At 38.9% G+C, this 17263-nt stretch overlaps 1 protein-coding gene across 3 annotated transcripts in view; it reads right to left on the bottom strand.

Moving 5' to 3' along the window:
- LOC126090309 (uncharacterized) overlaps positions 1–17263 on the bottom strand; it is a 107262-nt gene that overhangs the window by 11160 nt on the left and 78839 nt on the right. For all 3 annotated transcript variants that reach the window (XM_049906977.1, XM_049906978.1, XM_049906979.1), the window contains one exon: positions 3715–3927. In XM_049906977.1, the coding sequence (XP_049762934.1) occupies positions 3715–3927 (213 nt within the window). The remainder of the gene's footprint in view (positions 1–3714; positions 3928–17263) is intronic.

The raw sequence follows: 17263 nt of genomic DNA, 5'->3' as shown, positions 1-17263 counted from the left end.
GCCTATGCCCATCTGAATGTTTGTTACCATATTGCGCAAAAATTTGAAATAAATCAATCGGAAACTTTTAAAAGATTTTTGCCAACAACATTTGCCTTTTTTACGTTACACATATTTTTAAAAAATCATATAGTTTATGGCCATTCAAATGTTATTACAGTATCGTGAGAAAACTTAAAGTGAACTGATGAAGAACTTTTTGAGATTTTTGGTGGCAACATTTCCTCTTAATACATTACACATGTATTTAAATATAATATATATTTACAAAGTATGTAATCTATCTCCATTTGAACACTTAACAGAACACTGTGTAAACATTTTAAATAAATTGGTCAAGAGCTTTAAGATATTTTTGATAACAATGTGTCCCCTTTACATAACGTATAGATGTTAACATAACGTGTGTATAAAAATGGAGTCTATGTCTGTCCGACCCCCCCATGAACCATGGACCTTGTCATTAGTGGGGAGGCTTGCATGCCTCAGCAATACAGATAGCTGCACCGTAGGTGCAACCACAACAGAGGGGTATCTGTTGAGAGGCCAGACAAACGTGTGGTTCCTGAAGAGGGGCAGCAGCCTTTTCAGTAGTTGCAGGGGCGGCAGTCTGCATGACTGACTGATCTGGCCGTGCAACTCTAATGAAAACGGCCTTGTTGTGCTGGTACTGGGAACAGCTGAAAGCAAGGGGAAACCACAGCCGTAATTTTTCCCGAGGGCATGCAGCTTTACTGTATCGTTAAATGATGATGGCATCCTCTTGGATAAAATATTCCGGAGGTAAAATAGTCCCCCTTTTGGATCTCTGGGCGGGGACTACTCAGGACGACGTTGTTATTAGGAGAAAGAAAACTGACATTCTACAGGTCAGAGAATGGAATGTCAGATCCCTTAATCGGGCATGTAGGTTAGAAAATTTAAAAAGGGAAATGGATAGGTTAAAGTTAGATATAGTGGGAATTAGTGAAGTTCGATGGCAGGAGGAACAGTACTTCAGGTCAGGTGAATACAGGGTTATAAATATCTATATCTACATACATACTCCGCAATCCACCATACGGTGTGTGGCGGAGGGTACCTTGTACCACAACTAGCATCTTCTCTCCCTGTTCCACTCCCAAAGAGAACGAGGGAAAAATGACTGCCTATATGCCTCTGTACGAGCCCTGATCTCTCTTATCTTTTCTTTGTGATCTTCCCGCGAAATTTAAGTTGGCAGCAGTAAAACTGCACTGTAGTCAGCCTCAAATGCAGGTTCTCTAAATTTCCTCAGTAGCGATTCACGAAAAGAACGCCTCCTTTCCTCTAGAGACTCCCACCCAAGTTCCTGAAGCATTTCCGTAACACTCGCATGATGATCAAACCTACCAGTAACAAATCTAGCAGCCCGCCTCTGAATTGCTTCTATGTCCTCCCTCAATCTGACCTGATAGAAATTCCAAACGCTCGAGCAGTACTCAAGAATAGGTCATATTAGTGTTTTATACATGGTCTCCTTTACAGATGAACCACATCTTCCCAAAATTCTACCAATGAACTGAAGACAATTGCCACTACATGCTTGTTCCACTTCATATCGCTCTGCAATGTTACGCCCAAATATTTAATCGACGTGACTGTGTAAAGTGCTACACTACTAATGAAGTATTCAAACATTACAGGATTCTTTTTCCTATTCATCTGCATTAATTTACATTTATCTATATTTAGAGTTAGCTGCCATTCTTTACACCAATCACAAATCCTGTCCAAGTCATCTTGTATCCTCCTATAGTCACTCAACGACGACACCTTCCTGTACACCACAGCACCATCAGCAAACAGCCGCACATTGCTATCCACCCTATCCAAAAGACCATTTATGCAGATAGAAAACAACAGCGGACCTACCACACTTCCCTGGGGCACTCCAGATGATACCCTCACCTCCGATAAACGCTCACCATCGAGGACGACGTACTGGGTTCTATTACTTAAGAAATCTTTTAGCCACTCACATACTTGGGAACCAATGACATATGCTCATATCTTAGTTAGGAGTCTGCAGTGGGGCACTGAGTCAAACACTTTCCGGAAGTCAAGGAATATGGCATCCGTCTGATACCCTTCATCCATGGTTCGCAAGATATCATGTGAAAAAAGGGCGAGTTGCGTTTCGCAGGACCGATGCTTTCTAAAGACGTGCTGATGCATGGACAGCAACTTCTATGTCTCAAGGAAATTCATTACATTCAAACTGAGAATATGTTCGAGAATCCTGCAACAAACTGATGTTAAGGATATTGGTCTGTAATTTTGAGGATCTGTCCTTCTACCCATCTTATGTAGGGAGGGAGGAGGGGGAGGGTGAGGGGGAAGAGAGAGGGAGAGGGGGAAGGGAGAGGGAGAGTGGGAGGGGGAGGGAGAGGGGAAGAGAGAGGGAGAGGGGGAAGAGAGAGGGAGAGTGGGAGGGGGATGGGGAGAGGGGGAGGGGGAGGGAGAGGGGGAGGGAGAGGGGGAGGGAGAGGGGGAGGGAGAGGGAGAGGGGGAGGGAGAGGGGGAGGGAGAGGGAGAGGGGGAGGGAGAGGGGGAGGGAGAGGGGGAGGGAGAGGGGGAGGGAGAGGGGGGAGAGAGAGGGGGAGGGAGAGGGGGAGTGAGAGGGAGAGGGAGAGGGGGAGGGAGAGGGGGAGGGGGAGGGAGAGGGAGAGGGGGAGGGGGAGGGGGAGGGGGAGGGAGAGGGGGAGGGAGAGGGGGAGGGAGAGGGGGAGGGAGAGGGGGAGGGAGAGGGGGAGGGAGAGGGGGAGGGAGAGGGGGAGGGGGAGGGGAGGGGGAGGGGAGGGGGAGGGGAGGGGAGGGGGAGGGGAGGGAGGGGAGGGGGAGAGTGCACTTTATGTACTGGTGTCTAACCAATTGTGGGTGGTTGAATGGTCTGTATAATAAACACACAGTAATGCAAGGTAGGACAACTGTGGGACCTAGCTTAGAACTAAAAAACGCACGTTTGTCTGTTACGTAAAGTTCGAAACCTGGTATAATGTGTACACTTTAGCATAGCAGTTTTAGGTTGCAGGTGTTCTGAACTGTGGTTGTACTGAAGACTGGTAGAGGACAGGCCTGAAGACACTCATTTACAGCACTGCCAACATGGCAAGCAACTTCACCATAGCTGTTAGCGAATGGTTTGTGTTGTATGTTGTTCATGGTTGTCGTTTCTTAGTTAGAAATGAGTATCACTGAGTTCAATTACGACCACCAAAACACCAGAAGGGAACGGTAATATCTACGAGTGTGTGTCAAGTTTTGCTTTTGCAAAAATATAGAATACAAGTGCCAGTTGACAGTCCTGCAAGAGGGCTTGTTTCCCAGCACTGCTCCACTCCACTCCACTCCACTCCACTCCACTCTGGCAGTTGATGTTGTAGTTTGTTTATGCTGCTGCCTACTTTATAATATCTGTACTATAATGTGACTGGAAAACATGACCTGTTAATGTATTCTGAGTACACTGAAAGTCTTCCCCTAATGTGTGAATAAAGTTGTTTTCAGTTCTATTTCAATTTCAAAGCACTAAGTCTTTGCCTTCAGGCAAATAGAATTATAATTTTTTTAAAATTTTTATGACTAATCATATTAAAAAAGATGTGAATTTTGTGAAATATAGATCTTATATTTCAGCTCCCTAGGTGTTACAATATATATTTTATCAGATAAGGAATTATACTCATATCTTACCTTGACGTGAATGTGCTTGTGCAACATGTCGTAAACTGTCTACACTTGGAGGCTGGGGGGGAAATGCAGAGCTTGCTGGATTAATTTCTTCTGAATCGACCACTGGTGCAGGTGCTGGGATGACTTCAGGTACTGTTGTTTGTATCTGTGCATACGTGTCACTCCCACTAGTGTATTCCATCCCAGGATCTTCAATTGCGGCATACATTTCATCTGTATAACAAGAGGAATATGTCACATTCATTCTAAAAAAATGTAGTGTCATATTTGATGCAAATGGAGTAGATTTATAACATTTCTTTAACAGCATTGAAAACATGTAGAAATCTCATCATATGCATAATGCACAACTATTGATAGAGAAAGCTGCAATAATCATACTTCATAGCAATGAGAAGTCTGTGAATAGAATCAAATGTCTCTTTAATATGGACTACGAAATTCCAATTCTAAGAATGCAAAACTGCAGGCTTCAAGCTGAAAAGCAAGAGTAATGGTGGGTATGAAAAGCATATTTTCTTCAAGCCATGTTTTTCTAATGTCAGTAAAAAGTGAACTATTTGAGTAATAATGCTCCTTTGCCTTATTTTAAGCTTTGAACTACAGAATTAGAAATTCACTTTTTTTTTGGTACTATAATAAGCAACTCAATAACTGGGCAACTGATATTTCTTTTCCCTTTTAAACAGGAGGGAGAGAGGGAAGAAGAGAATAAGGACAATAACAATAAGAAAAAAAAGGAATGAATAGTTACAATGGTACTGGATAACATCTGAGAAAAGAAATTTAATTTATGTGTAACCAAACAAATATCTGAGCATGTAAATGATGTATTAAACATGACAATGAGTGGGAAAGGCACATGTATTACAAATTACTTGAACAGCAAGTAAAAATTAAAATTTTAATTAGTTTTGATATTTTACTGGTAAAATAACAAAAGCAAGTGGACATACAAGAGCTAGTCAGTGGCTGTGAGTCATAGACATCTCTCAGCACTTTTTATATTTGTTCAATTTCTCATCTATTAAGCCCATTTTTTATTCTGTTATTTCATTCATTATTACCATTTTAACTTCATCTATATCATTTCTTTAGGTCAACTAACTGCATGAAGGAAACTATAACTTAGCATTGTATCAAACTGCAAATTAAATTGAGAAAAATAATACAGAATGGCTAACTAGAAGTTCGCTTAAGGAACCAAAATTCCAAGTACTGTCAATAGAACCATTTGACAATGAAAAATACTATTCACAGTTTTAGAAAATTTATGTTCCTTCCTCAAGGATGAGACAGACTTCCTCAAGGAGAGACAGATTGGTTGGCACCTGTTCAACTGGCGGGCTCTTCTCAACCTGAGATATGAGTGATCTGTCCTGCACTTTCAACCTGAATCCTTCTTTCCTTCCTGAGGAAGGGAGATACAAATTGTGAGAACTTTTAAGTGTTTCTGTTGAGAGTTCTTGGAATTTCATCTTATCTCATGAAAGAAAATGCTTGTCATCACTATACAAAAGGAAAGTAGAGCCTACACTGTTCTTATTTATATGTAATTCTCTGGCATGGCCTAAATGTATTGTCAAGTGCAGTCTGTGGAGTTTCAGATGAGGTGTAGGACAGCAAATCTAAATAATTCAGTTCGAGCAAAATATTGGTGTTACAATAAAAAGAAAATCTGCAAGGATGAATGCAGACATGTCACAGCTTTCATTTCAGATCCATAGAGCAAAATCTTAAAATACATTGTGCTGTAAAGAAAAATGTGACAAAAAGCAGTGCAAAAGAGATTTGTAACATTTATAACCCAAGGAACACAATGATGATGTCATTCTGCGAGCAGTTGTCTTAGTAATATTTTTACAACCTCTAGCACAACAAAAAAGAATGTAAGACTCCAAAAAGCTTGCAGAAATCCCCTATAGGGAGACAGTATCAGAAGAACACAGCAGTGTGTTTGTGTGTGTGTGTGTGTGTGTGTGTGTGTGTGTGTGTGTGTGTATTATTTATTGGAAGGGCGAGGGAGCACGCATACACATGCATGCTATGCTCTGAAGAAGAACAGAAGTTCAAATATACTGAACTATAATGTTCAACTTCTTGCTTTGCGCTTACCTACTACTCAATGCTGCTGCTCCCATCAGTTCAAGCAAACAACAACTTCTAAAAGAAGGAAAACACTATTCTGGGTGACCATTTGTTACAATGCAACTGTAGCTCTGTGTAATATAATAATTATTATAAGTGTTTATAACACAAAAGCTTTCATCTTGACAACAATTTATTCATATATCATGCCATGCAGAGAAGTAAGTCTTTTGTTGGTAATGATTTGTTACAAACAAACTTAAACACTAGTGTTAATACATGAATGAAATCCTACAGTGGATATTAAAAATAAGCCACAAGTTGCAACAGACAGCTTAAACGAAGAGCTCAAATGCTCATGCATTAGTCAGTGTCATTATCCAAGGTGTGATTGGAAAGTTTTAACAATGGATTCACTATTGCTTACTGGTTTGGCGAGCAGTTACACGGAGGGTGGGGAGTGAGTCATTGACTTGTATTTGAACACCTTCTGACAGGAAACTGTGTTTCCTTTATTCAGTTCATTGTGGCAGCTGGTTGAGTGTGGGTCTGTTAGGGTTTGTTGCCGGATTCTATCTACATGAAAATGGATTTAAAAATTGAGCAACGAGTCTGTGTGAAATTTTGTTTTAAAACCGGGAAATCAGGTTCTGAGACTTACGAACTATTAAAAACAGCTTTTGAAGATAACTATATGAGCCAGTCAAATTTTTTTTTCTTTTTTTTTCTGGTTCAACAGATTTAAAAATGGCCTCGTTTCATTTGAAGATGAACCATGGTCCGGCCGTCCTTCCACCTCAAAAATGAATAAAGTTCATAACTTACTGCACTCTGATTGTAACTTACAATTAGGGAGATGGCTGATGAACTTAATTCAAGTTTCCATGCAGTTAAGTCAATTTTAAATGAAGATCTGAACATGCATCGAGTGTCCATAAAATTCATTCCAATAAGTTTTGTCAAGTGACCAGAGACAACACTGACTTGAAGTGTGCCACGAACTGATTAATCGGACCAAAAATGACCCAGATTTATTAAACAGGGTAATTACAGGTGACGAATCTTGAGTATATGGATACGATCCTGAAGTGCAGTCTTCACAGTGGAAGACTCAAGGTTCATCATGACCGAAAAAAGCACGGCAAAGTCAGTCAAAGGTGAAGACAAGTTGGTGATTTTTTTTTATCCTACCGGTATTGTGCATCATGAATTTACTCCTGAAGGAAATAAATTTAACCAGGAATACTACAAATGTGTCCTTGAGTGTCTGCATGAAAAGGTGCGGAAGAAAAGGCATGCATTGTGGAAAGACAGGAGTTGGGTGCTGCACCATGACAATGCTCCAGTTCATCGTGCCTTCTCCATCATTGAATTTTTGACCAAATTCAAAATTCCTGTGTTTCCACAACCATCATATTCTGATTTGGCCCCTGCAGACTTCTACCTGTTTCCTAAACAGAAATTTTCACAGAAAGGGAAGCAATTTGATTCAACTGAAGACATCCAGGCAAATATGGAAGGCGTCCTTAACACACTTCAGGAAAAAAATTTCCAGGAATGTTCCCAAAAGTGGGAACACCGTTAGAGTCAGTGTGTTCAGTCAGAGAGGGACCATTTTGAAGGAAATGAATCACAGTAGCATGTAAGTACCACCATTGTAAAATTACAAGCCCATTCTTAAAACCTTCCAATCACACCTCGTATTATACTACTCAGAGGATTTAGGCATCCGACATGTCAATAGCTATCCCTCCTCTGGATACTTTTCCAATTTTGCTCCCTCTGCATCACTTCTAACCCATTTTCTTCCCATCTTTCTTTGATCAGTTACTAAGAATCATCTCTGTTTCTAAGAGATTGGAAATCTTTTGTCAATTTCTGCATGTACCTGTTGATCAAACCATAAAGATTTAAACTTGCATAAAATGTAAGTAATGGATTTGTAAAGAGGCTACATTTAGCTGTAATGATGAACCAATAATAATAATAAATACTGAAGTGAAGCATCCAATGTTTTCCATCAAAAATATTACGAAAATCATAGATTGCTACTCACTATAAATATGACACACTGAGTTGCAGACAGGCACAACAAAGAGACTGTTACATAGGCCTAACTCTGTATTGCTGCTTTTATTCAACTTGAGAGATGCTGTATGGCTGCAGCTGTCAGACATAGTGGTCAAGCATGTGTGAGGTGTGACTGCTTGTGTCAATTTGTATGTGTTTTCTTTTCTGAGGAAGACTTTGACCGAAAGCTCAAGGTGTAACAGTCTATTCATTGTGCCTATCTGCAACTCAAAGTGTCATTAACAGTGAACAGCAATCAATCCTTTTCATAATATTGTAGACATTCAACCTGAGCTTTCAGTTGTTTAAGTTTAGAAACTATCAGTCAAGCAGTGCTTCCTACTCAGTCAATATAAAACTGGGCACATCTTCATAAGATACATTTTCAGTTCAGGAAGATAATGTATCTAGTTCTCTTCAAGTAATGAATACACATCTTATGAGCATCATTTATCACACAATGAGATCCATTATGCCCTTTACTTCCTAAAGCAACTTGAACAGACAACCAACTTCTGCAGTTTATAAAAACAAGACCTATTTCACATGCAATGCCCCAGTTTGTATCCACGTGAGATGCCTTGTTACAAAATCTGTCATAAGGACACCCTGATAGCCATTTCCCAGTACTTTAATCTCTGTTACTGCACTCCAGAGTTATCTTTTACATCTTGTATACAAATTTATAGTCTGTCCTTTCAAAATAACATTTTCTTCCTCACTAATCTTCTATTTCTTCCACAATCTACACACTACTGCTAATTTGAGATACTAAACTATTCATCCAAAAACTATTTTCCTTTCAGCCATATTCTCACTGCTTTAGTTATGGCAATTTGTTAAGTATCCACTCATCTATTCTATGATCCTTACTTTTCATTTTTGTGTTTTGAAGTAGCAGAAAAGTTGTTGAATAATATTGACAATGTGAGAAAATACATTGTGTTGTGACTGATATACAGACGCTCTAGATAATTTAGCCATCAGGTAGGCTTCTGCATTGTTTCTGCAAGATAAATGTATTATACTTTCACCAACACAGAGCAATATTCGAAAGTTGGTGTGTGTTTTAGACTTTTGATTTCTAATTAAACCAAAATGATACATACTCCACTTTTAGATAATAAAAGGGAATAGCTACATAATTACTGCAGTTTCTGAAAACACTGATTAACAAATTTTATGAAGAGGCAGCTTGCAATAGATAGTTATCTCTCTGTTGCAAGCAGAGCTGACAAGTGAATGTTGTTATACAATGACAAAGTGCTAAGAAAGGAGTATTCATAAACAGGTAGGTGCAGAGATAATATCATCAGAGAAGCTTATAACAATATCGATTCAACACTAAAAGAAGGCAGTGGAAATTCTGATAATTAGTATTCAATGTGTTCCTGAGTGTCAGTCATAATCCAACAGCCCTGCACTATAAAGACACACTTCCCTATTCTACTTTTGGACATATTTAGATTTTATTTGCAAATGTAATCAAATATCATTAGATCTGAAAGTTAACAAGAATAAAAAGGCTTGGGTATTTCTACAATAAACATATGTAAATGGCATAGGCAATGCAAAATTAATATCCTGCATAATATCATGTAGGAATAGGTTCTAACTCAGACACCACTACCTGAAAATTTCAAAAAGAAATAAGCAAGGAAAAGAATTAGTAATTAACATCAACAGGTGACATTGGCAGGATTTTGAGAACAAGGTATTCTGTAATTAAACATTCCAAGTAAGTGTGCATTTTATTACTTATCCACTGATAGGTACTCTACTCCATGGATTATTAAATGCCGCTGCTCAAGCAAAATTTTAATATCTGCTCAGACTGTAATAAATTTTGTAGCAATTGCAAATGGTATTATCAAGAATGCATGCACTTTAATTTATTTAAACTGCAACTTACACGAATAATAATCGTTTAACATGAAAAGCTGAGTACCATAGAAAGTGATCTTCTTATGAGCTACTTCTAGTTGTTTGGCTGCCAAAAAATAGAAACGAAATTTTAACTGTTTTATATTACACGACAACAATTAATAACATAAATGTAGCCACCGGTACCAAAAGACAAAAAAAGTACATTTAAATTTAATGAAAATTTGTTGGCAACCCACACACCAAATAGAGAAAGTAACAAGTTTGTGAACACACAATGCGGTATTACACACTTAAAATAAAATTGTTTGCCCATTTAGTACCTGTATCATAAAAATGCTGTTTTAAGATAAGTGCACTTAGAATAGACATATAGAGTCACCTTTATGTGATTGGAACAAATTAAGGACATACATATGTATTCATGTGACATATTTTGAAAGTACCAACTGGAAAATCCGAAGGGAGTAATATTTGTAGTAACTGCTTATGGAAAAACTTTTGGCAGTACGTAATATGCAAACTATATGTCACACAGGACATAATTTCATGAAGATAATCTCTGACAGAAAAGTCCATGCTTGAGTCAAAAACTTATGAACAACAAGATTTGTGTATAGCAGATGATAATTTGAAACAGAGTGAAGATTATTTTTTTGTGCATTCTCATTCTATAATGAAGGTTGTTGCCTCAATTCACATAATGTTGATCTGCACGCCTGGAATCACTATTTGCAAGGTGACACATTCTGGTTACAGACTGCCTCTTCAAGAATTAACTAACTAAAGTTTTGAGGTGCCTTTCTAAGTGAAAATAAATAAGTGACTTACATGTGCAACTAGTGGCTTTTATGTTGTTGTTGTGGTCTTCAGTCCACAGACTTGTTTGATGCAGCTCTCCGTGCTACTCTATACTGTGCAAGCTGCTTCATCTCCCAGTACTTACTGCAACCTACATCCTTCTGTATCTGTTTAGTGCATTCATCTCTTGGTATCCCTCTATGATTTTTACCCTCCACGCTGCCCTCCAATACTAAATTGGTGATCCCTTGATGCCTCAGAATATGTCCTACCAACCGATCCCTTCTTCTAGTCAAGTTGTGCCACAACTTTCTCTTCTCCCCAACTCTATTCAATACCTCCTCATTAGTTATGTGAGCTACCCATCTAATCTTCAGCATTCTTCTGTCGCACCACATTTCGAAAGCTTCTATTCTCTTCTTGTCCAAACTATTTATTGTCCACATTTCACTTCCATGCATGGCTACATTCTATAAAAATACTTTCACAAACGACTTCCTGACACTTAAATCTATACTCGATGTTAACAAATTTCTCTTCTTCAGAAACACTTTCCTTGGTATTGCCAGTCTACATTTTATATCCTCCCTACTTCGACCATCATCAGTTATTTTGCTCCCCAAATAGCAAAACTCCTTTACTACTTTAAGCGTCTCATTTCCTAACCTAATTCCCTCAGCATAACCCAATTTAATTCAACTACATTCCAATATCCTCATTTTGGTTTTGTTGGTTGTTCATCTTATATCCTCCTTTCAAGACACTGTCCATTCCATTCAGCTACTCTTCCAGGTCCTTTGCTGTCTCTGACAGAATTACAATGTCATTGGCGAACCACAAAAGGTTTTATTTCTTCTCCTTGGATTCTAATTTCTACTCTGACTTTTTCTTTTGTTTCCCTTACTGCTTGCTCAATGTACAGATTGAATTACATCGGGAATAGGTTACAACCCTGTCTCACTCCCTTCCCAACCACTGCTTCCCTTTCATGCCCCTCGACTCTTATAACTGCCATCTAGTTTCTGTACAAATTGTAAATAGACTTTCGCTCCCTTTATTTTACCCCTGACACTTTCAGAATTTGAAAGAGAGTATTCCAGTCAACATTGTCAAAAGCTTTCTTTAAGTTCACAAATGCTAGAAACATAGGTTTGCCTTTCCTTAATCTATTTTCTAAGATAAGTTGTAGGGTCAGTATTGCTTCATGTGTTCCAACATTTCAATGGAATCCAAACTGATCTTCCCCGAGGTTGGCTTCTACCAGTTTTTCCATCAGTCTGTAGACAATTCGTGTTAGTATTTTGCCACCATTGCTTATTAAACTGATAGTTCGGTAATTTTCACATCTATCAACACCTGATTTCTTTGGGATTGGAATTATTATATTCTTCTTGAAGTCTGAGGGTATTGCGCCTGTCTCATACATCTTGCTCACCACATGGTAGAGTTTTGTCAGGGCTGGCTATCCCAAGGCTATCAGTAGTTCTAATGGTATGTTGTCTACTCCCGGGGCCTTGTTTCGACTCAGGTCTTTCAGTGCTCTGTCAAACTCTTCATGCAGTATAATATCTCCCATTTCATCTTCATCTACATCCTCTTCCATTTCCATAATATTGTCCTTGAGAATGCCGTCCTTGTATAGACCCTCTATATACTCCTTCCACCTTTCTGCTTTCCGTTCTTTGCTTAGAACTGGGTTTCCATCTGAGCTCTTGATATTCATACAAGTGGTTCTCTTTTCTCCAAAGGTGTCTCTAATTTTCCTGTAGGCAGTATCTATCTTACCCCTAGTGATATATGCCTCAATCCTTACATTTTTCTTCTAGCCATCCCTGCTTAGCCATTTTGCACTTCCTGTCAATCTCATTTCTGAGACGTTTGTATTCCTTTTTGCCTGATTCATTTACTGCATTTTTGTATTTTCTCCTTTCATCAATGTCTCTTCTGTTACCCAAGGATTTCTATTAGCCATCGTTTTTTTTACCTACTTGATCCTCTGCTGCCTTCACTATTTCATCTCTCAAAGCTACCCATTCATCTTCTACTGTATTTCTTTCCCCCATTCTTGTCAATCGTTCCCTAATGCTCTCCCTGAAACTCTCTACAACCTCTGGTTTAGTCAGTTTATCCAGGTCCCATCTCCTTAAATTCCCACTTTTTTGCACTTTCTTCGGTTTTAATCTACAGTTCATAACCAATAGATTGTGGTCAGAGTCCACATCTGCCCCTGGAAATGTCTTACAGTTTAAAACCTGGTTCCTAAATCTGTGTCTTACCATTATATAATGTATCTGATACCTTCTAGTATCTCCAGGCTTCTTCCCTGGATACAACCTTCTTTCACGATTCTTGAACCAAGTGCTAGCTTTGATTAAATTCTGCTCTGTGCAAAATTCTACCAAGGAGCTTCCTCCTTCATTCCTTGCTTCCAGTCCATAGTCACCTACTATGTTTCCTTCTCTACCTTTTCCTACTGTCGAATTCCAGTCACCCATGACTATTAAATTTTCATCTCCCTTCACTATCTGAATAATTTCTTTTATCTCATCATACATTTCATCAATCTCTTTGTCATCTGCAGAACTAGTTGGCATATAAACTTGTACTACTGTGGTAGGCGTGGGCTTCGTATCTATCTTGGCCACAATAATGCGTTCATTATGCTGTTTGTAGTAGCTTACCTGACTTCCTATTTTTTTTTATTCATTATTAAACCTACTCCTGCATTACCCCTATCTGATTTTGTATTTATAACCCTACATTCACCTGACCAGAAGTCTTGTTCTTCCTGCCACCGAACGTCACTAATTCCCACTATATCTAACTTTAACCTATCCATTTCCCTTTTTAAATTTTCAAACCTACCTGCCCGATTAAGAGATCTGACATTCCACTCTCTGACCTGTAGAATGCCAGTTTTCTTTCTCCTGATAACGTCGTCCTGAGTAGTCCCCGCCCGGAGATCCGAATGGTGAACTATTTTACCTCCGGAATAGTTTATACAAGAGGACGCTAACATCATTTTACCACACAGTAAAGCTGCATGCCCTTGGGAAGAATTACAGCTGTACAGCTGTTTTTCCCCTTGTTTTCAGCCGTTCGCAATACCTGCACAGCAAGGCTGTTTTGGTTAGTGTTACAAGGTCATATCAGTCAATCATCCAGACTGTTTCCCCTGCAGCTTCTGAAAAGGCTGCTCCCCTCTTTAGGAACCACATGTTTGTCTGGCCTCTTTCACATAATAGTCAAATTTTGCTGTGTCATCAATGCATAGAGTCAGTAAAGGAGAGTAAGTAATAGTACTGCTTAATGTCCCATTGACAGGACAACAATTAATAATTTAATGAAAATTAGTTGGCAACCCACACACCGAATAGAGAAAGTGACAAGTTTGTGAACACACAACATGGTACTATACACTTAAAAATAAAATTGTTTGCCCATTTAGCACCTGTATCATAAAAATACTGTTTTAAGTTGAGTGGCCATTAGAGTCTGAACACGAACTACCTTATTACCCTGGAACTGCCTTTCTGGATCCCAGTATCTCTATTTCCACCACAACTTTGGAACAACTAGATGAAGTGATCTATCTAGGAAGTATATTATCAAATAATTGTTTGTCGGAAAAGGACATGGAGAACAAGATGCATGTCACACATGTCGCTTTTGGACGTCTCCTATATTAGGTTTTCCTGAATAAAGATCTGACACTATGCACCAAACTGATGATGAATCTAGCAGTTGTTGTTTTTACCCAGCTCTATGGTTGCTAATAGACTCTTAGATGCATTATGAACATCAAATGGGATGACTTTGTATCAAACACTATGGTTCTTGAGAAGGCAAAGATGTATAGACAAGAAGCCATTGTTATTGGTCATCTACTCAGATGGATTGGACATATCCAGTGGATGAGAAACAACAGACTTCCTTGACAAATTTTATATAGTGAAGTGAGCACAGGTAGAAGGCCTCATGGTGCTCCTCTGAAACTGTGTAAGGACCAACTCAAGAAAAACCTACGAGTCTAAACATTTACCCAAGTAAATGGTGCACCACAGCAGAAGATCATAAACAATGATGCACAGTGACTGCAGCTATTGTATTACATTTTGAGCAGGAATGTCGGAGACAGGAAAATGAAAAATGTCAAAACTGTAAACTTTATCAGGTTCAGCCACACCCTCTACTCTTACTATGTGCAATTATGTGACCACCCGTTTCATGCCTCGATTGGTCTGCTATGCCACCATGGGCATCTCCTTACCTGAACTGTCATGCAATAATGAAAATGCAAAAGAAAAATGAAAACTCAGACACGAGTATCAGCCACTGCCGCCGCTGATAATTGTTATGGAAACTATGCTATTTCGTAAATTTATCCGAGTGCGAGTGAGATTTATTTTTAATCTTAAACATTTTTCTTATTGTGGATTCATTGCTGTCTTTGCAAATCTTGCATAAAGATTTTATTGTGTCTTACACTGATGGTCCGGAAGTTGGCCAATAGATTAATCTACATGACTATTCTGCAATTCACACTCAAGTGCATGGTGGAGGATTCATCAAACCACTTCCAGACTATTTCCCTGCCATTAAACTCTCAAATAGCATGTGGGAAAACTTGAATCTGTTTGTGCAGGCTCTGGTTTTTCTTATTTCATTACAATGGTCATTTCTTCTTGTGTAGCTGGGAGTTAATAAAACAATTTGCATTCGGAAGAGAAAGTTAGTGATTGAAATTTCATGAAAAGATCTTAACACAATGAGAAACACCTTTACCTTTTAATGATTGTCACACCAACTACCATATCGTATTCCTGACACTACCTCCCTCATTACAGGTTAATGCAAAATGACCTGCCTTTCTTCAAACTTTTTATGTCCTCTGTCCATCTGGTGAGGATCCTACACCATACACTACACAGCAATACTCCAAAAGAGGACAGACAAGTGTAACGAAGGCAGCCTCTCTACTAGATTTGTTGCATCTTCTAACCATTCTACCAATAAAACCCAGTCTTTGGTTGTCTTTCCCCAGAATATTTTTTATGTGGTCATTCCAATTTAAGTTGTTCATAATTGTCATCCCTAGCTATTTAGTTGTGTAATTTATTGTATAAAAGAAATTTTTGGATTCTTTTTAGTAAACATGTGGATGACCTCACACTTTTTATTGTTTAGAATCAATTACCACTTCCCACACAATACAGATATCTTTTCTAAATAATTCTGCAATCAGTTTCAATTTTCTGACGACTTTACTAGACAGTAAATGACAATGTCATCTGCAAATAATCTTACGACGGCTGCTCATATTGTCTCTTAAATTGTTTATTAGGTTAGGACCAGCAGATGGCTGATGACACTTCCTTAGGGAATGTCAGATATCACTTCTGTTTTACTCTATGATTTTCCATCAATAACTATGAACTGTAACCTTTCTGATGGGAAATCATGAATCCAATCTCACAACTGTTTTGATGCTCCATAGGTACATAATTTGATTAGAAGCTGCTTGTGAAGAACGGTGTCAAATACCTTCTGGAAATCTCGAGAAATGGAATACTTTTGAGATCCTCTATTGATAGCACTCATTTTGTTTGAATAAAGCGGCAGGTGTATTTCACAAGAATAATGTGTACTGAATCTGTGCTGACTATATATCAACAGATCATTTTTGAGGCAATTCATGGTGTTTGAACGAATACTATGTTACAACATACTACTGAAAATCTACGTAAGTGATTTGGATCTGTAATTCAGTGGATTACTTCCATTTCCTTTCTTGTGTATTGATGTGACCTGTGCAACTTTCCAGTCCTTAGGTAAACAACTTTGAACAAGCAGTTATATATGATTGCTAAACATGGAGCTATTGCATCAGTTTACTCTGAAAAGAACCTAATTGGTATACAATATGAACTGGAAGACTTGACTTCATTAAGTGTTTAAGTTGCTTTGCTATATTGAGGATATCTACTTCTATGTTATTCATGTTGGCAGCTGTTCTTGATTTGAATTATGGAATATTTTAGCTTATCCTTTTTTGTTGAAGGAATTTTCGAAAAAACTGTTTTTGGCACTGAGAATAATAACATTACCACTGCTCACACACAGTGAACGTAATGACTTGTCACTTGCCACTGGCATATGTCAATTATTAAAACATGTACTTATCAGTCCATTTTTCCTTCCACCTCAATATTTCTTTCCTGAGCAACTAAATTTTCAAATACACTTTCGACCAACAAGACCTTCATCGAAAGTACACACACACACACACACACACACACACACACACACACACACACACGCGTGCGCGCGCGCGCGCGCACGCACACGCACACGCACAAAAACCCACAGTCTCTTGCAGTTGAAGCCAGACTGCAAGCAGCAGTGCATGATGGGAGAGGCAACCATGTGGTGAGGATGAGGAGGAGGCTGGGGTGGGGAGAGGGAGAGAGAGCAGGGTAGGGGTGGGGGATGGCAAAGTGCTGCTTGTGGGAACATACATGGATGAGGTGGAGAGATGGTAAGGCAGCTTGGTGTGGTCAGGAGATCTGATAGAGAGTAGGGGGAGGGAGGGGGGTAATGGAAAAGGAGAGAAGTAAAAAGACTGATGATGGGTTGGTGGAATAGATGGCTGGGTAGTGTTTGAATGAAAACAGGGAAGGACTAAATGGATAAGGACAATGATTCT

This window comes from Schistocerca cancellata, chromosome 1, assembly GCF_023864275.1.
Source record: "Schistocerca cancellata isolate TAMUIC-IGC-003103 chromosome 1, iqSchCanc2.1, whole genome shotgun sequence".
NCBI lineage: Eukaryota > Metazoa > Arthropoda > Insecta > Orthoptera > Acrididae > Schistocerca > Schistocerca cancellata.
This window is presented reverse-complemented; position numbering and strand designations above follow the sequence as displayed.